A 21,469-nucleotide genomic window follows, 5' to 3' on the forward strand; every position below is an offset into this window, starting at 1 on the left:
ATATTAGTTATTATAAATCAAATTTACAGTGAGGAAATAAAGGATAAGGCTATACGAACAAGACAAGTGTAATTCATATATGAAGGAAAGTTAGTTCTACTGATAATACAGAAATAAGAAATGTGAGAAACTGTAAAGATTCTAATTTCTGTGTTAAAAAATACTAACGGGTGCTCAGCCTAGTAAATTGGATAATTGAATTGTCTAAGTTTCTGAGGAAAATTTATTTATGAAAGCTGGGGGCCATGGACAGATGGGAAACTGCCTGAAACAAGTTCACAAGAGGAGCACCACCTCAGAGTGAAGCTCTTCGTTATATCCCATCGCTGATGCAAAACCATCTCCTCCTACATGAGAAACAGCTATATTTAGCCTGTTGTTCACTGTAAAGCTTTCTGTGCTCATATGTCTAGAAAATCCTGTCTCTTGACTCACTTTTGAAGTCTCTTGCTTGCATTTTTCCTGCTATTTTTTTCTATTAATGAGTCAATTTAATGAATGAGAAATAGAGGACCAGACAGAACATCATTTTTTTTTTTTTTTATTAGCGTTCTCTTAAATATTTGCCTATACCGCTGAAAAATAATTCTAATTCAGCACTACTGTTTTTAGCCTACTAAAGCCTAAAAACAGACTGAGGTTATAAGACCTTTTTTTTTGACCCTTTTTATTATTTTTTTTCTTTTTTTAATTCCACAGTTCCACAGACAGGAATGGATTTCTTGCTTGTGTCTGACTGGCTGATTCGAGTTATGGACACCAGTATGCATTGCTCGTCCTTTGTTTCTCTCTCTTAGCAAACCACCATGGCAGGCCCCACCCTGCTCCTGGAAACTTCTGGTGTGAGCTGGATCTTGCAAAAAAGGCAGCAAAAGTGCCCAAGACAGGGGGTAACATGCATGGCTGAGAGTTATGATGCAATGCTCACTTCTACTTCTGTCATGCTACTAAAAGAATCCTCAAACATTTTATAGACGAGTATATTTAATCTTTTACACAGAATTCTACCAAGGACATGGTAGAGGATGTGATAGAAACCGAATTTCCCTGCCTGACAGAGAAGTAAGATTAATGTCTAGGTTTTAAAAGTGTAAAATTTTAGAGAATTAAAAATCAGAAAGGAATCAATCATCTCACACTTGGTGCCCCGGGTTACAGGGTGGTTTCATTGGCCATGAATGGGGAAAATGATACTTCCCAAGCCCCACAGTGACAGTGCTAGTCCATGGCTTGAGCTTTTTTAGGGGCCTCTGAAGTGTGTGTAGGAGTCATTTCTCATGGCTCCCCATGCACACCATGGGCTCCTGGTGCCCTGGGACCTTTTCTTCTGTTTCTGGCAAGAAACAGGCATCTCCTGATGGGAGCAGAGTCTGCAAGGGGGTGCTGTGGGTCCTGGCAGGCTGTGGGTCTGCAGCACCGCTGCTGGAGGTAAAGCAGCCAAGGGAGATGGTTTGGGGCAAGCAAAAGAGAAACGGATGTGGGGATCTTGCTTTTTCTTTGTGGTGTTACCACCGGGTCCCAGCTGTTTCTTTCTGAGTCCTCCTGCTCCTTTCTGTTCATGTGCAGCCGAGGGCAGGTCTGGGTGTCCCTGGCTGCCACTGTGTGACCCTGCCTGAGCAAACACACCTGGCTTGCCAGCCATGGTTGCACGGTCCCTGGGAGGAAAAACACCTGCCCTCTGGGCTTTGATGCCCTCCTTGGAGAAGCAAGATGAAAGTCCTGGTTTAAGAAGCATAACAGGCTGTGCCTCCACCACTTTTTTGGTGTCTTGCACCAGAAGGCTTGTCCAGATTCCCATCATCTCCATGCACAGATGTCACCTACACAGAAGCACGGACAAGCAGAACGGGGCTAAGGACTGAAGGGTGGGAAAGGCAACATCACCTCTAAATGGGACAGGAACTGAAGGAACAGAGCAGAGATTGAAGGAGAAGTCTAGAAGAGTGAAAATCTTTGTTTTCCAGTAATTCAAGGTTTGGCACCCTATCCTTCTATAAAATCCTGATCCTCAGGATACATTCCTGAAATCTATTCTCCTCTTTGCTTCTTGAACAGAAGAAGCAGCTCCTGCCAAGCCTGGCTGAGGGCCCCAGAGAGCACTGGTTAGGGATGTGTGAAGAGAGCCTCTCAACACCAGGGCTTCAAATTCACCTCTCCCTGCATTGTGCCAACCTCAAAGACTGTACTCTCAAGTTCAGTATCACCTCTCTGGAAAAACTGTTTTACACCTCTGCTCCTGGTGGCACTTATTTTGCAGTCTCCCTGAGAAGCACTGTGGGCATCCCGGCATGTCTGACTTAAGTTTGTCATGAAGCACTTTTTAATTTTTATTTCTTATTATCGAGATAAAAGTACTAGTGGAAAAAATGCATTGAAACCATAAATAACCTACATATATATCAAGGAATCCTATTCAACAGAGGGTGCTGGGGAACACAGGACGTGAGTTTGCTTACACTTTGTTCCAGACCACGTCCCCTGTATTACCTCATATAGTTTCTTGCCAGACATCCAGAAATCAACAAAATGGTTATGATGGTTTCACTCAAGAGTTTTCAGTCAAAATGGTTATGACTTGGATTCACTCAAAGAGGCAAACATCCCTGTAGCCAGCTCTCCACCTAGGCAGCAGTGAGAATCAACACTGAGCCTCTGCCAAGCTCCACGGGCACAGAAAGGACAACGTAGGGCTTGCTATAGCCCATCAGTGATGGAGAGTGCCTCTCCAGCCACAGCATCTGCTGGTTGTCAAACTCCCCGTGCTCCCAGGAGAGCTCCTCACCTCCTAGAAGCAGGCCAGCAGTGCTGTGTCACTGCCAGGGCAGGAGCTATTGTTCCTACAGTGTTTGTTGATAGACTGATGGGGAAGCCCAGGCTGACTTGGCAGGGTATAAATTCCCTGTCCGTATATCAGCCCTCCTTCAGCAGATGTGGAGTGGAAGAGATGAAGCTCCTCATGCCAGCAACCCTCATCCTGATCTTCTCTTTCTGCACCCTGGGCGCAGCGGCACGTGAATACACCTCTGTCATCACTGTGCCCAATGGAGGCCACTGGGGAAACTGGGGCAGCCAGCAGTTCTGCCGCTATGGCTACGCCAAGGGATTTGCACTGAAGGTAAAACTCTCCCTATTTTCCACTGTTTCACTCCCAAATCTGAGTTTTTAGGAAAATTTAGCCTAGAAAATTTAGCCACCATAATTAGTCCAGCAAATAATTTTTTTTTTGTTTTTTATTACTGTTATTTTGTTTTTTAGGCAAAGAAGTCTCATATTAGATACAGCAAAAACAAGCCTACTGCCAGGATTGTTTTGCTGTCAAAGCGAATAGAGGTGTGCCAGCAGATTTGAGGTCTGCATGTGGCTGATGTTGCTGGAGGAAGCCACGTCTGTGCCAAAAATCAGGAGTCAGGGAGCGTGGCAGCCTCTCCCAGCATGTCTCCTGGGACAAAGTCTCTGCCTCACTTGTTGGGTCAGAAAGAGTTAAAAAACACAAAGAAAAACATGTTGCAAGTGTTACGTAGGTACATAACTCTTTCCTGGTGTGATGTGCTTCCTACATGTTTCCCAAGATATTTTCTTTTCCTTCATGCTTCCCAAGATGTTTTCTCTTTTTCAGCCCAGAAAGGAGTTGGGACTGTTTAGGACTTGAAGGACTTAAGGACTGTCCTGTTTAGGACTTACAGGATGTTTCCTGGGCCTTCTCCACCTTGCCTCAGTCCTTGTGTGTCTTCTACTGCAGGTTGAGCCCTCGCAGTTTGGAAATGACGACACAGCTCTGAACGGCATTCGGCTGCGTTGCCAGGATGACTCAGTCATCGAGTCCTTGGTGGGGAAGTAAGTAGCAGGGGTTTCTCCCTCGTTTGTCGGCACCGGCTCACAAAGCATCCACAGGCGTCACCATTTGCAGGGGTCTCTTCTCTGACTTGTTTGCCTACACAGAGCTGGCATATAAAGTAAACTGAAAGAGGTGGCTGGGCTTTTTGTTCATCCATTTTTAGGGTGGTTAAATTTGGGTACTTCACATTACTGCCTTCTGTTTGCTCTTGAAATTTCCGCAGAGCACTACAAACAACTGAATTACAGTGCCCGGGCTAGAGTCCCTCTTGGAAATCTGCAGTGTGTGGGGCAAATGTGAGGAAAGGGATTTTTAACCATATATTTAGAAACTGTTTGGATGAAGTCCTGGCCCTGCAGAAGTGAACAGCACTGCACCTCGGGATTGCAGAGAGCATGCTCTCACTGCTGTCTATTGTGTACTTAAGAGACAGGCCAGGGATTTATCACAAAACACACTGTCCTTAGAGCTTCCACCAGAACTGCAACTGTAATCCCAATTTGGGATTTTCGGGTATTATTCTAACAAGATAGCAGTGAAGAGAAAAGTACATCCTCTGAAGAGGGGGAAGCCAAGAATGACAAAGTAAGGGACCACAGACTGCAGCAGGATGTTGTGCTGGTCACTGCTGGGAGCAGGAGCCGTTAAGCTCGAGGGCAGCATGGTAAGGAGAAGGGGCACTTCTCAGGGGATTTCAGAGCCCAGGTATTCCTTTGTCTGCTTTTTTTGGCAGGTGGGGTACCTGGACCAAATTCCAAGTTTGTCCGAGAGGCTACTTGGTCTCCTTTTCACTGAGAACAGAGAAGTCTCAAGGAGGAGGTGATGACACAGCAGCCAACAACATCCGGTTCAGATGCTCAGATGCGGCTGTGCTACTAGGTGATGGGCTGTCATGGGGAAGATTTGGCCCATGGAGCAAAAACTGCAAAATATGTGGTCTCCAGACAAAGGTAGAGCCTCCACAGGGGCTTCAGGATGATACAGCGCTCAACAATGTGAAATTCTTCTGCTGTAAGTGAGCACTTGCCCCATCTTCATCACTGTTCCACTCATCTCACATCCCACGTCAAATGAGACATCAAAGCTTGGCTCTAACTTTACACAGGGAAATGCCTGTGCCTTTTCAACTAAAATACAATTTATGATCATGGATTGCCTCCATATCTGCAGGGAATGGGTGAGAGACAGAACCATGAAGGAAGCAGCAAGAAAGGACAAAGGAAGGCCCAGTCCAAGCAGAGAATGGGATGGAAGGGAGAGACTCAGTGACTTAGCTTCTTGTGGATTAGCTTCTTGCAACTAAGTCTCTTGTGGCTTAGTTTGTACTTATGTCTTGCCATACCACCTTAGATGAAGATTAGATGATGCCGTAGATAGTGATGCCTTTTGTAGCTACCACTGCTAAGAACAACTTCTCAGTTACCCAGGTGCATTGTATTTAATACAATCATCACATCATGTAACCACTAGCGTATCACTGTTAAAACACCCAATCTCCGACAATTGCTTAGAGGTGAGGAATAGATTTCTCACTTTCTTTTGCTCCGACTAGTGAGTTTCTTTCAGGTTTGCTCTGCCTGTTTGTCCCTTTGTTTGAAACAACATTTGACCTCTTGACATGACAGACAAAGAATGGGTAACAGCTTGGATCAGCTTGAGGTTTCTGACCAAAGACAAAATGACCAATGAGAGCTAAACTGGGGAAATGGAAATACAGGTGGGCTCATGATTATTAATTATATTAACATATTAATTGCCCCAGGAGCTATAGACACTTTTTACAGCTATTCTTTTAGCTCATACCTGAGATCCTGCCTTAGGGAATCTGGTTAGAAGGTGTACTTACACTGAGCATTCATGTTAGTGTGGTTATAGTGCTAGTTGCGTGGGTTGTAGCTCCCTAAAACTCTTGTTGATGCTTTGGAGTGTGCTCCACTGGCTCATCTAGGTGTTTTTTCTGCCAGTTCACATCCTGTGCTCAGCACAGGCACAACAGCCTTTGACACTAGCTCTTCACCCAGGCTAAATTTTCTTCCTGTCACTTACATCAAAATACACTCAAATAATAACTGTATTTTCTTTTAAGAGCAATGGAATATAGCAGATTAAAGAACAGAACAAGCCTAATGTTTACTTTAGTTGAAAGGGTTTTGATAACAAAATCAGGGGGCTACTCTGGAGCAGATCACTGGTCTGTCTAACTCTCTGTACTGTCTTTGGTTGCAGTGCTCTATATCTAATGCCTGTTGCAATAAAAAGTTTCTCTGTCTCATGGAAGTGATGAGTATGAATTTTATTGGTGAAAACAACGGCAATCACAGCACATTCATTGAAGGTTTGTTATTTGGTAATGTTTTCCAATGCTGGCCTTTGGAGCCCATAGCAATTTTTCGTGGTGTTAGTGTCATTTCTCTGCCCAGTTCCCATTTTTGGCAACACAGGATTTTATCCAAGTGGTGGGTGACAAATGGGTAAGCCAGCCATACACAATTCAGGCTTGATCGAATCTGCAGCAATGAGACACATTTCTCTTGGCTCTGTCTGTACAGTACAGGGTGTTGGTTCCCATCATCTGCTTCCTGAGGGACTGCTGGAGTAAATGAGTGGATCTCCACGGACATCATTCAAAGTTACTTCAGCTGAAGCACTTCCCAAAGCCTCAGTGATACAGCAATAAATCTTTAACGGTTTTCTAGATTTTAATTTCATTAAAAAAAAAAAGCCAACACCTTTCCAGTCTGACTGTCTGGTTCAAATTTGCATAGCTCTGAATTATTTAACCTGAGGATCCAATTTATTTCTTAACCTCTTAAGATGTTTTTTATAACTTGATATTTTCTAGGTGATCCCTTAACTGCTTTCTGTCCTCCACTTGACTGAAGACATTTTAAGCACACAATTCTTTTTTTAGCTAAATGCTTATTTTGCAAAACCAGCCCAGTCAGCATTTGAAATACATTTGAAATACTAGGGATTCATAGCTTCAAGGCAACATTTTGTAACTTCCATCTCCATTTGGGATTTGCTGAAAAAAACCTTCATTTGTCATATATTTACCTCTCTATAAACATTCAAATCCCTCATCTTTAGTATTTAGCAGCAAAAAAATAACCAAAGTAGCAACCTTTTTTTCTAGCAAGCTGAACCAAATTAAACTAAAACTAGATTCTGATGCTATTACTGTTAGTGGGAGTTCTGGGTTGACTTGTCCCTTTATTTGAAAACATAGCTTCCAAAAACACATTGTTTTCAAATGCCATGAATGGATGTGCCTTAATTTGCTTCTAGATGTTTGTCTTCCATCTCGTATGTGATAGGGAAAGTTTCAACTTGCAAACTGACCATCTGGTATAATTAATGAGGTGAGATTTGACGACATAAGAATAAAAACAGTTGTATTCACCTAAACAAAACAGGCTTAATTCAGTGAAGGAATTGTGGTGACACTGATATTGACTTAGCCAATGATAGAATGTGCAGGAACAACACAAAACTGCACCAGGGGAGGTTCAGACTGGACATAAGGAAAAATTTATTTACTCTGAGGGTGGTCAGACACTGGAACAGGCTTCCTAGAAGGGTAGTGGATGCCCCATGCCTGTTGGTGTTCAAGAGACTTTTGGACAATGCTCTCATTAACATGCTTTAATTGCCTGAAGTGGTCAGGCAGTTGGACTAGATGATCTTTGAAGGTCTCTTCCGATTGAACTATTCTGTTTTATGGTCTGTATTTTCTTCCTGAATGTGAGGAATCCCTTTGCTCAAGCAGTGGCAGCTCCATGCACTTCACAGAAGTCTTACAGGTCCAGCTACTGGTGTCCTTCCACCACAGCAAGTAGGACAAGTAAAAATTGCCATGTATTTTTTATTATGGTATCGTGCTCAGCGTCACCAGTGAATGCAGCAACATGACATTTCAAGTGCTTTTTCTCAGCATGTGAGTAAATTGTGTGTCTGGGAAAGTTATGCTTTGTGAATCCAAGTTGTGTGTGCAGCCAGTTTCCCAAATAAGCAGTTAAGTGTGGGGAGAGAGGTTTGGTAGTTTCTCTCTTCCCCTGGTAGAGTTGGTTTCTGAGAGCTGATTCTTGGAATCGCCATTAGAGCTGAGCTGAAGTGCCTGAATGAAGTAATTAATTTTCTTTTAAATGATTTGTTCAAGAACTGGTGCCTGTTTTCTTATGTGTATGTATGTGCATATGTAGATAATTGAAACAACTTGAACTTCAGATTTCTCATTTATTCTAAGGAGGGTAGGCCAAGCTGGAAGGCTCTGAACATCTGCTTCTTCTCTGCAAAAGAATGATTCAGTTAAATTTTGAGGTTGTACTGGGGGAAGAATTATTCACACCATCAGCTAAACTGACCTTTTATGCTTCCCTATTATGCCTGATGTAATACGGCCTCATATTGGTGTGTGAATAGACACTCCAAATGAGAGCTGTTCCAAGAAATGTTTGGAGAACAGAGCACTACCTCCTCTTCATGTACTTTCCCATATATTTATCAGCAACTTCAAAAATCAAGTGGGGAGGCTTTTGTCATCTGAAAACTGGTGGAATGCTTTCAGGTAGACCTCCTCTGATGGTCCACTTGCATAACATAGATCATCTACACAAAAAGTGGGGTGGGAATGCAATTTAGAAGCTCGAGCTGAGCAGGTCTCAGCTATTTACTGCACTAGTTCGAGAGGCATTTGGTTACAGGAATTACATTCTTTCAACTGAAATGAGGGACTAAGAGTGCACTTTGCTGATGCACTTTGCTGATGCAAAGTGCACTGGAACTGATGTGGCTGAAACCGTGCATAGCTGAAAACTGAGTAGCTACAGCTGCATGACTTTCAAAACTCATTCTGTGTCCCTGGCACATCTAGGAGCGACGAGCATGTTGCCAAAGAACTGCCAGCCAGTTCCTGTGGGATGACAATGGGGCCAGTGGCCAGACCAAGGACTAAGTAGGGATTATCTCCACTTCTAATTTAGGGACTGGAGTCTGAGTCGGTGTGGGAGGAATCTCCCACCTATCCATGCACATGTGGCACAGCTCCCAGGGAGACCAGCAGAAGCAGCAGGTCTGGAGCTTTCCACAAGTGATTTCTAAAAGCTATTTCTATTGAACAAGACTGAGTAGTTACGTCCAGAACAAACCTGCTGTCAGTAGTGTTCATCTGAACCAAGCTTTGAAACGCTCTTAGAAATTTGGTCTTGGAACCTTAGCCCTTATGGCAGCATCGTTCCCTCTGTGTGAGGAAAATAAATATTCCTTCCATCACAGAGGTGTTCTGAAGCTTATTAGATTTTGCAAGATGCAGAGAAAACAGCTGAAGATACATTAGCTACATACAATTTTAGATGCTATACATGATAGAGATGTGCATCATGCAGAGCGTGCTGAGTTTGTCTTGGTTACCTTTGCTAGCCCTTAAAGACAACCCTAATTAACTAACGTGATTATCAGTGAGGAAACAATTGCAAACATCTGTCTTGGAATTTTCAGAGTGTAGTTATTTGGAAATATTGCTACAGAATGTGACCACTGGAGAATGTTTATCTGTTGGTTCTGAAAAGAAAGACAGCAGGACGTTGCAGAAGACGGAATTCATGGAGGGTTGAATTCTGGCTTTCATCCTCCCCCACAGCACTGAGCCTTTGGGCATGTCTTTGTGCTTCAAGATTATATAATTGTGGTACTGTGTTTCAACCCTAAGTTTTGGACTGAGAAGTTGCTGCAGGGTTTGTACCCACCGGTTTTGTCTCTATCTCTGCAGAAATGGAGCTTACCAATGGCAGTACAGGTTCTAGCAAGGGATGTTAGAAACAGTTATCCTGGTGGAAAGAGGGGATAGAAGGTACCTCCCTGGCTCACTGAAAGCTGGAGAGACTGAATGAGCCAAGATGTCCCAGGGAAAGTCCTGTCTGGCAGTTCAGAAACAGAATTAACAGCAAAGTGGCAACACCAGATGTATAAAAAACATATTTCTCTTTAGCAGGTAAAGTGGAACCTTTCTTAGGCACTTTCTATTTTGGTCCAGATTTCTTGCTCTTTCCATGTCCCACCAGAAAAAAAACTTTGTAGACCTAAATCAGCTCATAGCACCTTACAACATAGTCTAACTTTATGTAGCTTGCTAAGATTTAATGATCACTGCAACAATTCAACTAGTTTGATGAAATTTACCTGCACTAACAATTGGGCCTCTCCAGCAAAGAGTAACAACTATTTTGTTTTGATGACTCAAAAACAGTTCAATGACATCAATGCAGCATAGGTTGGTACATTTCTTAATGAATATCAACCATCACAACACACACACGGCCTCTCCAGCATCTTGTATAGGAGAGAAAACAAGTGAAGATGCTGCGATGTTGTAAGGATACTTGTATGAGCTTAATTCATTCTGTGGAAAATAACAACATTTTCAGAGGGAACAGGATGGTATGCATAGTTAAGTTCCTACACAAGTCCTTGCAGGATGAAAAGACCTGAACAAGTCTGGGATATCCCCTCGATGTTTCTTCTGATCCAACCCCTATTTCTCAGAGGGTGGGAGGGGGGCATTCTGTGTCTGTTCTGTGAATGACTTAGAAGTGCATTGACAAAACTGTATGTTGATAGCTTTGTTAAAATCCATAAAGGGCTGCTCACACCCTAAAGGACAAGGTGTCTTCACGCTATCCGAAACTACTTTAAGTAGGAGGAGTAGGTTAAAAATTAACCTCCTGACATAATGTTGTATATAGAATGTCTTTCACTCCTTGCTCCTCCCTCCAGTGATTTTTTTTTTCATGTCAGCGAACTTTTAGTGGTGAGATAACCATGAGGAACTAAAAAAGAACTTTCCTTCTCAGCTTTTGCTGCTATTTTGCTTATCAAATACACCAAGCTTTATTATTTCTAGTTGATTGCAATGAAACCCACTGCATGGCTGGGAGTGCTATCAATGTGAAAACATGAAATATACTCCAAAAGTTGATTTGAACATCTTATTTTCCAAGGAGAAAGTGTGAAAATAAATTCCAATTCTTGGCAGCGTTTGTGTTTCACTGCAACAGCCATTTCTGTGTGCTCACTGGGAAGAGTTGTGTCAAGGGGACAAGCTCTTAATTTCAAAAGAGACTTTCATCTCAGGAAAAGTAGCAACTAAGTGAAGAAAATACCACTTCTATCTCTAGGTGTTTGCAAACAAACAGCTGGGAGCACTTCAGTATTTTATGAAAAAACATAACCGTGTTTCTCCTTGGGGTCATATTGGAGTCAGTGAAGTTACACATGGATAAAATAGAGGATAAGTGAGAAAGATGTGAACTTAGGAGATCATTACTTCACGATCTACCTGATGAAAAATTTATTTTCAAGTCTAGCAAAATGACTGCAACTTTCCATGTGGGATTATAACACCTCTGCCACAATGCTAAGCAGTTATCCAGCAGTACCTGCTGACTCTCACTCCTATTAGAGGTGCGAGAAACCCACTGGTGTCCTGCTAGACTTTCAAACCCAGCTGGAAGTTTATCAGTGAGGTATCTCAGAGGTGGCTCACATTGAAGGAGATACAGTATCACACTCTTGCTTGTTAAACAGGCTTTTATATAACACTTACGGTTTCCATAGAAACATAACTAAATCTTTCCTCCAGTATAATCCCAAAGGCTTTCACAGACCTGGAAAATGTGCTGTAAGCAGTCAAATCATTTTTTATGCTGACACAAAGGATGCCACAGTTGTCACCCAGTGAAGTTTCTCATGGGGGCAAAATGAGTTTAAATCCCACATTGTGAAATTGCTTTGCAGCATTCAGACATTTTCTGGTATCCCATTTCCCTGCAAGCTCAGTTTTATAAACCTGTTAATGAAAACTTACAGAACTACATAAGTTATAGATGGGAAAGACCTTATTATTCATCCATCTTCCTAAAGCACATTGGTGAGTGCAAAATAAATAAGAACAGAAACAATACCCATAGTGATGATCTTTTTCCCAGGTCTGTCTTGTTTCCAGTTATGCATTTTTTAGGTTCTTCATGTCTAGGGTTTAGATGTTCCCCTGAACTGTTGGCCATCCCATAATGTAACAGGGAGGGCACTCCACAAAATGATGGATTTGTCAGGCAGAAAGATTTCCTCTGCCATTCAGTCTACACTATCCTCGTGTTTAATTTAATCCAGATCTCTTAGCATTCTGTTCACTTTTCTAGTCTTAATTGAGGATATTTACTTATATGCCTCCATGAAAGAAACGGGGCTGATCTGTAATAACTCTTCCATAGCCTGTGGGCTTCTTTATGCTTTCAACTAAAGCAGAGACAAGCAGTAAGGTGGACCCTGACTATTAGATCCTCCTCATCTTCATTTTGACAGATTTTTTAAAAAATTTATTTTATTGCTATTTTTTTTTAGTGGATGGATAATATGAAAGTCAAAGTAACTGAGTTTTTGGACTCTGTGGTCTGCCTGCTTGTTATCTCAGTGCTGAGGTGTGCTGGTTTCATGCCAGCTGAACAGCCAACTGAAAGAAAACCATGGATGCTCAAGGCTTTACTGTCTTTGTGCTTCCCCAGTTGGTTTGTAATGTCTGTGCTATCAGGGTATTTGGAGAGGTCCTTTATGTACTGTTTCCCACCTATTTTCCTCCCCACTTAGTTTTTCTGACTCCCACTTTCCATCACTATAAAGCTAAAGAAAGTTCAGAAGACTGACACTGTCTGGGTAACTGAAAACTTTTTACACCATTTCTTCTCACCCTTAGATCCCCCAAAAACTAGTGATCTCATCTGAAGAAACCTGAATTCATTCTGAGGGCAACACATGCTGAGTTACTGTTGCTAGATGCATTAAGAAGAATTTCTACATTTTGAAGCTGATTTAGCAAGGCCGTTTATCTGAACTTTGAGATCCCAAGCCATTTGTCATGAAGCCTTCCTGCTCTCCTTGTACTTCTCTATGTTTTTATTGAGTTCCTGCAAATTTAGTGACTAATTGATCAAAAGAATATTTGAAATGCAGAGTTCGTACCCAACAGAGTTTTCACAGAAGGCCTGCAAATATATAAGACCAAAAAATGTTGAGCTTGATGCTGTCTGTAGCAAAAAGCATGTAGCAGCATTCCTCACTCAGGCAAATCCCATCCTATGGGGGAAAACCTGGGTTATAGGGAAAAGCCATCACAAAAAAAACCAACCAACCAACCAAAAAAACACTACTACAAAAAAGTGACGCTACTGGGTAGGAGCTGAAGTGGGGGCTCTCCATGGGCCGCAGCCTCCTCCAGGCCACATCCACCTGCTCCATGGGGGGCTCCTCCACGGGCTGCAGCGTGGAGATCTGCTCCGTGTGGGACCCGTGGGCTGCAGGGGGACAGCCTGCTCCACCAGGGGCCTCTCCACGGGCCGCAGGGGAACTTGTGCTGCGTGCCTGGAGCACCTCCTGCCCTCCTGCTGCACTCACCTTGGGGGCTGCAGGGCTGCTTCTCTCTCAGCTCTCACCCCTCTCTCCCAGCTGCTGTAGCACAGCAGATTTCCCCTTCCTTCAATCTGCTCTCCCAGAGGCCCAACCAGCATCGCTCATGGCTTGTCTCTGGCCAGCTGCGGGTCCCTTTTGGAGCTGTCTGGAGCTGGCTCTGATCTGACCTGGGGCAGCTGCTGGGCTCTGCTCACACAAGCCAGCCCTGCAGCCTCCCTGCTACCAAAACCTTGCCACATAAACCCAAAACATCTGCCTGTCCTGCACACTACTCTCCTGGAGGGAGCAGCCTCTTTTTCTGCTACCTGGTGTGGATCATCGTATTGTTGCTGCTCTGGAAGTTTACTGCATTTTCAGCTTTGAGCAGGAGCATTGCTTTGGCCATGTGCTCAGGCCTGCTGGAGGTCAATGGTCAGAAGATATCAGCATGTTTTACTTGAAATCAGTCTTTTTCATTCATTGCATTGTGAAGAGCATTTAACCAAGATTATGACTGTTCTTTTCTGAATGTCATAAGCAGACCTGAATGTCATAAGCAGACCTGCTACAGGGCTACACCTGTCACTGTTATTTCCCTATAGCAGTGCCTGAAGAACACCAACTTTTGCCATGTAAGTATGGTGGATACAATAGGAGCAATTAGGCATGTGTTAGGTACAATAGATGCCAGGTGATGTAGCTGTTTCACAGAGGCTGTGGTTCAAGTGGGTACAAAAGGGCAAGGAAGGAGAACGTGGGGACTTTAAAGAATGAGAGTTTTGTATTACAATGAGAAACAGAAGTGTGAGCATGGTACTTACCTAAATAAAACCTCCTCTCCTCATTCAGTAAAAGGTTGACTTGTCTGTTTACAGTAAGGACTCAAAATGGACTTCGAGGACCTTGAACATATCAGGGGGTCCATAACCCATTATTGTAATGAGTGAACTCCATATGCAATCAAAAATGTCTTATTGTCCTGAAAAAGGTTGCTTCTCTGCTTATCTGTACTTATGAAGAACAAAACAAAACAAAACAAACACACACACACGCAAAACAAAAACAACAAACCAGCATATTTTACCTCAAATTTTCCTTGTTTCACTTTCCTCTACTATGTCTTGCCTTGAGGCTCTGTACAACTCTTCTGCTTCTGAGACTATGTATGTTGTTGTCTATGTATATTGCTACCTTGCAGGCATGTGTAATCTGTGATTACTGTTCCATTTCTTGCCAATATAAATACAACTCCTTCAGTGTTTTTGTGATTTATTATTCCCTATGTAAAACCAGAAGAACTATGTGGACTTGATTTCTTTTGACTTGAAATTTTAAAAATAGTTGCAGTATTTTAAACAATAGTTTAAGCACCTCTAAAGCACACAAACTAACCTCAGTTCACTGCATGCAAAAATTTTGTAATAGCTGTCAGTAGACAATACATACCAATACCAATCTAGTGGAGCTGGAAATACAGTCTTGTGCATTCAGAAACTTTTTGCAATCTGAATGTAGCAGGTTATAAAAATTGCATGCAGAAATAAGTATTTACTGTTGGAAAGATAGAGAGGCTCCTAATAAGCAGCCAGACCAGCAATTCTGAGAAAATTTAGGGACCAAGCTGAGATGAAGGGGGGGCTTATCAAGGACCTGTACATAACTCTGCCTGCTATTTTTGCTCTGTTAAGGAATGTGAGCAGAAAGAGATGAAACTCTACAAAATTCAGACAAAACTATTCTGATTCATCTAATTAGCACTGTATAAAGATCCTTTTTTTATTTTTCCCCTGAAGTTTTAAATATATAATGCTGCTGCACTTCAGTTAAGCAACTGAGGGTAGGCTTAATGCAGATGCATGAATATTCCTGTCACTTTCAACACAAAATTAAACACGATCCAATGCTTTATTAGAATCAGTCTAAATTTGCTAGCTAAAATTATTTACTATAAATGACAGATATCTGAATTACACTGCCTTCATGTGGAGTATACCTGACTAGTCACAGGCACCTGCAATGTTTGGTCCACACGCTCACGAGTGGCAATGTCCTCTGATCCTTATCTTCTGCTCCTGTTACAGGAACAGCATCTGAGATTTAGTAACAACCTAAACCCCTTCTTTGTTTAAAGAGGAAGACGCAGCTCTTTCAGCTTGGTGTTTAGGTGATGTATTCCAGTCAGACAGAGAGAAATCTCCCGAGGAGCTGGTTCAGGGCTGCTGGCTGTGGATGAGCAGTCAGCACTGATGGGAGCTGACGGCTTGGTCACAGCTCTCCAGACAGCGGAGAGCACTTGCTGTGCACGCCCTCCCTGCTGTGAAACAGGCAGTCTAGTCCACAGCAAGGAGCCGAGCAAGTTCAGAGCTGGGCGCAGACCTCCCAGACTGTGTACTGCTCAGCCTCATGTGGGAGCACGGCACAGTTGTCAGCTCTCGTTGTGTTCCCGTGGGTGAACCTGCTGCCTTCCCAGCTGGGCTGAGGCCGGGCTGGTTGGCAGGGACCCGAGGAACTGCAGCTACACCGGGGACTTTGCTTCAACGCAGGGAAATCCCTCCCTGGTTAGCGATCTGTCTCCTGGGGGTAACGCGGTCTCTTGGGAGAAGGCTGCTGAGAGGAGGAGGGGGGCGATCAGTCCTCAGTAGAGATGGCTTCCTTCAGCCACAGTGGGAGCTGAGGCCTTGAGGAACGGCAGAAATCATCGAGGGAATTAGCCAGGCTTCAGAAGGGATCCAGACACAGTCTTGAAGCTAAACCAGATGGAGAAGCAGCTGTTAGATGAGCCATTGTTTCATGTCTCCATGCTTGTCTCCAAGTATAAGAGTTACTTCCTTAAACTTTATTTTTTATTTAAATGAACTCATTTAAATTGCAACTTAAGGCTCTTTGCTGTTAGGAGGCTCCAGGAAGACTGTTCTGTAGTACTGGTTTGCTCTGGCAAGGCCAGGGACCCCCAGGATCTGGCTGGGATCTCCCCAGGGCAGATCTACACTTCTCTTCAGGGGCTGTGTACCTGCCAAGCTGCTGAGGTACCGGGTGAAGGTGCTGATGAGCACCTCAGGAGCTGAGCCCACTGCATGGCATGATCCCACTGCTCCTTTGGGCAAGCCCTGCCTTGAGCTCCTTCCATGTTGTGTAGAAGGAGGAATGGCAAAGGACTATCCCCTAGATGGGGACTGGATGTTTGTGACCCATCACGACAGAAGGAAGGCTCCTTCACCACCTGCAGAGGTGCAGGACCTCAGCAGATCCATGGTCCTGGCAACAGGTGAGCCCAGAAGGTTGTGCTGAGGAGGTGTCTGGGCTGGGTGAGCCTGATCCATACACTGGAGACAGAAAATTTTGTGTGTTTCAGCTGTGCAGCCAGTGTCCAAGACAGAGCTTAAGCTTTGGTAACTTCCTTAGACCAGTGAGGACAGCTGGGGAAAGAACAACCATCTGAAAAATGGTGCAAGAAAAACTGTGCCAGAAGGCTTGCCAACCTAGTAAGTAGGGTCTTACACTGGAATTGTCAGGGGACGGTGACAAAAGTCCAAAGAGAGATGGATGAATCCATGTATTTATTTACATTTATTCACCTAGGACTATATGCTGACTTTGTGTACAGCCAGCTTTTTGGGAGGTTAACACAGGGTTCACAGACACAAGGGTAGCACAAGCATGTACAGCATTTCCCACAGACACCTGGTAGCACTGGTATGAGATTCTGTGCTCCCAGTTAGCTCCTCTCCCCTGGCTTAGGCAGGGTCAATTGTGCTTTGTTACAGCTATACTGGGAACTGAAGGGTCTGAGAGTAGTAGGTAGAGTTACCCTGAAATGTTTAAAATAATTTTTAATTCAGTCCTATTTCTTAAAACATGCAATATCATGCAGAAAGCTTGGTGAGTTTTTGCCTTTGCGGTACTCAGGTGAGTATGCACGTACCTCACAATCCTCATGCTCCATGCAGTGGCTAAAGGCTGGGCTGTGTTGGCATACAGCAGTCATATTCATGACTCAGGGCTCTGAGAGAGAAAGTAAAGAGGGTGCAGGGTGAGCGAGCACATGTATAGCGTATCTCCAGCTCCAGTGATGGGTACATGATTCCTCTTCTGATTCGAGTGCTTAAAAGACTGGGAACACAGTAAGCAGTGCTTCTTTTGTAGATCACCTGGAGGTGATTCTCAAGGTCTACAGGAGAATAAAGCTGTAAGAGAGTTCTGCTGAATTTGGCACAGCCCTTGGTGCCCTCAAGATGGCTGGCAGAAAGATCTCAAGGAGGCTGCTTAATAGATGTCTAGAGAAAGGGTCCAAGCTTCCCCTCCAAAAGCTTGAATCTGATTCTGGCCCTTGGCTGAAAGGCAGTCAGCAAAGAGGCACTTGGTGATGCATCAGAAGTTGTTTAATGTCCACTTCAAGCCACAAGGACATGGTGAACAGTCATAGAGGCAGCAGTTATGCTCTGAGCATATCTTTACCATGACACTGGATTTCCAGAGATCTTTGTCCTTTAATATAAGTAGAGATTGGATTAATATATATATATATATTACATATATATATGAATATATATATATTTTTGTAGTTGTGGTTTCTACGAAGATGGTAAGTATACATCCTGAGTGCTCTGGAAGTACGTGATATGTGTGCCCCAATGTCTAGGGGTTTCAAGGAAGTTGGAGCATGCTGCAGGAGGTGAGGGGCTTGTTATAATCTCAGTAGGGACAGTGATCTTCCTTTCTAAGGCAGATCAAGAATTTCCCTTGTTTATCCACTCTTCGCATGGGAAGGTCCTCCCTTCCTCACCAGATCTTGAATGACCCTGAAGTCCTGAGTGTGACAGCAGGTGACATCTCCTCACCTCCAGACGAGATGAAGTGTCATCCAGCCCTGGCTGTTTGGGTCAGCAGAAAGGTGAGATCTGATGGATGAAGAGGTGCTGGGGGATCTCCCCTATCCCATGGCAGAGAGGTTGGAACTAGATTGTGTTTAAGATCCTTTCCAAACCAAACCACTATGTAATTCTATGATCTGTGACTTAAATTGAGACCCAGAGAACCTCCACCAGAGAATTCTCCTTTTCATAGCCATTATGAAAGAGAATAGCCATAACAACAGGTTTCACATGCTGACTACGGCTTTTTTGTCATTTCCTATAATGACTACCTGTCCCATTTGATGGTGTCATAAACATGCAATGTAGTGGAATGCACTTAAAAGCCTGCAATGTCTCACCTGGCTCTTTCCTCTCAGGCTGACTGAAACACAGAGACCGCTTGTGAGATAGTAGGGAAGAGAAGGCTGTGAGAGGATCACAGGAATTTGTCCCTGTAGCAGTCCCCATGGAAAGGAAATGAAGGATATCGCGATGGAGGAAAAGAGACTCGAAAGTGACACAACACAGTCTGCAGCAGGTGCTAGACCTGAGGGCTCTGTCATCCTTCCCTAAGCACAGAAAGGGAATCCCTCAGCCCCATCCTGCAATGCCAGCCTGCTCTCCTCAGACCTGGTCATCATCACCCTTCCTGTCTGCAGCTGAACTTGCTTAATTGGTTTTCCCTAGGAAGTAGCTCTAAAACCCAAGAAAGAGTCATCAGCACTTAGGTCTTGGTCTGTGTGCATCTGGTCTTTAACTAGTAAGAATTTAACTCTGGGATATGCATTTTAAAAAAAATATCTTTTTCCTTTCTCTCACATCCCAGGAGGTAGCATGTCCTTGCCGTGATGCTAGAGAGACACATTCTCTCTGCTGAGCTCTCTGTTCCTTGTTAAATTTGGGTATTTATGCCATATGACAGTGGCTCCTCTAGTTGAATGCTTTCTGGCAGAAAATGGGGGAACTGTTAATGAGGTTGTATCTCTGAGACATACTTTTCATCTGACATCTCACAAAGCCACAAGAGTCCCTGGCTGTGGCTTGCATTTTCCTGCACCAGGCACCACAGGATCTCCAAGCAGAAAGCCTTGCTGTCTGTACCACTACTGGCTTGCTGCCTCTCCTGCAACGTCACTGCCAGTGTTGAAATCAAGGACAGTTTTCAGGGCTAATAGAAATAAGACACTTGCCAAGTTTCCATATGAAATATACTCTAAAATTAATTACATCATTGTATTACTGTTCCTTATTTGTCTCATGAAATTTAGTTCCCCAAAGGAGAATTACAATACAGATAGCATGTTGTAAATTCTTATGGGAAGAGAACTCACGCTTTCATTGGAAAGAGCATGGGTAACCATGCAGGTTAAACTGTAATTGTCTTTCACTCAAGCCAGGTCTCTAGGCTTCTGTCTCCTTAATGGTGACACCGTGGCCTCCATAGGATGATTCAAACCCACACAACTCTAGACACTGTCTCCTGTGTCTGCAGACTGAGCCCAGACTAGCCACTTGGCCTTAAAGTGCCTACAGCTAGCTGAGAAGAATGAAATCCTATGTGGTTACTTGGCCCGCAGCGTTGTTCTGGCTTCCCTGGAGTTTCTGAGTGCTGCTCCGATCCTAACAAAGAGGCAGCTCTGGTGTATGCATGCCAGCTCAGCTCCCGTGCTGAAGCACGGCTTTTGCTGGGTGAGGTATTTGTCAAACTCTGATCTAATGTCAGGACTTCTAATTGTCAGTGACATTTTGAATAATAACATAAATTAACTACTCCGAATATGATCTCAATAGGTATGAGGCTGCCATTGTGCAGTGGAGGTTGACTCATCATCCATATTAAGGGACAATGTTTTTTTGAGTATTTCACCTGTGTGCACTTATTTGTCCTGTCAGTGAGGCTGAGGCAATTCTAGTGATTATTTTGCAACTGGATTTTATTTTGATGCAAAGAGAATTTTATATTGCTGGCTAGATACTTGAAGGTGTCTGTTGCTGTTAGCTCATTTTACCTCCACGGTTATTCTTTCAAGGACAACTGGAGACAGGTCATATATTAATATTTATTATATCAAGAATGAGAGTGATTGCAATGTTGGCAGCTCATCTATAGCTGCATTAATATAGCAAAACTTTTTCTTCCTGCTATGGAGATTTCTGTGGCTGTATTTTATCCATTTTTTTTGTTGTTGTTTTTCTGCAATTAATAGTTTACCTTTTAAAAAAATTATTATTATTATTTTTTAAAGCCTATATCCTTGCCCCATCCCCATCAAGCATAATGGAAAGGAAGAAGATTCTTTTTGTCCTTTCCCAAGACAGCAATGGGTATTTTGCCTACAGAAAGATGGAAGAAAGATGCCATGGGTGTTAAGGTGATGGAATATGCAATATATCAACATGGATTATAGAGTATGTGCTTCTGCTATGACTTGTTGCATGGCCAGGGGCCAATGACTTTGACTCAGGCCCTTGATAACGTTCAAGTGCTTACCTTTCACCTACAGAAATGCAACGGAGGAAGTGTGCAGTTGCTCCAGGCACATCCAGGTGTCAGTTTGTTTCTGTCCAGTCTATCACAGTCTTGGAAGACAACACCTAAGGGTTGTTTTTGCCAGAGAGGAATTTCTGCATCTGTGCAGGCATGGGGTGGACAGGGAATGGAGCCTGTCTTGGCAGAGGGTTAGTGTCACTCATCTAATTGGCTTAAATTCATTGATGATGGATTTCAGACTCTTGGCAGTGATGGTCAACACTGTTTATTGTCTAGCCATCAAAAGCCTGTTGTGATGGCAAAACTTTGCATTATCATCCAGACCTTATTCTCTTTGTTCTTCACTGCAGCAACCTGCTGCTCCAGCTTCTCTGAGCAGCTCACTGCTGCTCCATTTCTTTCCAATCTGGTAGTGTGACTGGTGCTAAGCTAGTTAATTGGTGGCATCAAATTGTCAGAACTGACCTTTAAAACTCATACTTCAGTGTAATGAATGTAAGTGAGTGAGATGGGCTGGTCATACCCCTCAGACTTGTTCAAAGATTTTGATAAGCAACCTGGGAATAAAGTAACACTTTCTAATTCTCACAACTACGATAGAAAATTTTCTCTCTCTTTCTCTTTTTAATAAAAATGTATAACCTTGCCTATTGTGTCATATATAACACATAAACAGATTATATTGTTTAAATAACAACCTGTGGTCTGCATCGATGGCCATCCTCTTCCTCCTGCCTCCAAGATGGATACACATTCACAGAAAACACAGGCTCTTTTGTGTCTCTGTGTGAATTCTGGGCTGGATGATGGGGGTTAAAAAATGGAGGTCTTGAGCTGTTGAGTGAGTGGGAT

General features: G+C 43.3%; 1 protein-coding gene across 1 annotated transcript; it reads left to right on the plus strand.

The window, feature by feature from the left end:
* Positions 1-2,944: 2,944 nt before the first annotated feature.
* On the plus strand, positions 2,945-4,894 carry LOC308187466 (vitelline membrane outer layer protein 1-like; the record flags this gene model as incomplete). Its single annotated transcript, XM_080575456.1, has 3 exons — positions 2,945-3,115; positions 3,740-3,834; positions 4,569-4,894. 3 exons carry the CDS (start codon positions 2,945-2,947, stop codon positions 4,852-4,854), a joined length of 552 nt encoding a protein of 183 aa, XP_080431582.1. The 3' UTR covers positions 4,855-4,894.
* Positions 4,895-21,469: the final 16,575 nt, after the last annotated feature.

The sequence above is a fragment of the Anser brachyrhynchus genome (genome assembly GCF_964034855.1).
Source record: "Anser brachyrhynchus genome assembly, chromosome: 1".
Classification (NCBI taxonomy): Eukaryota; Metazoa; Chordata; class Aves; order Anseriformes; family Anatidae; genus Anser; species Anser brachyrhynchus.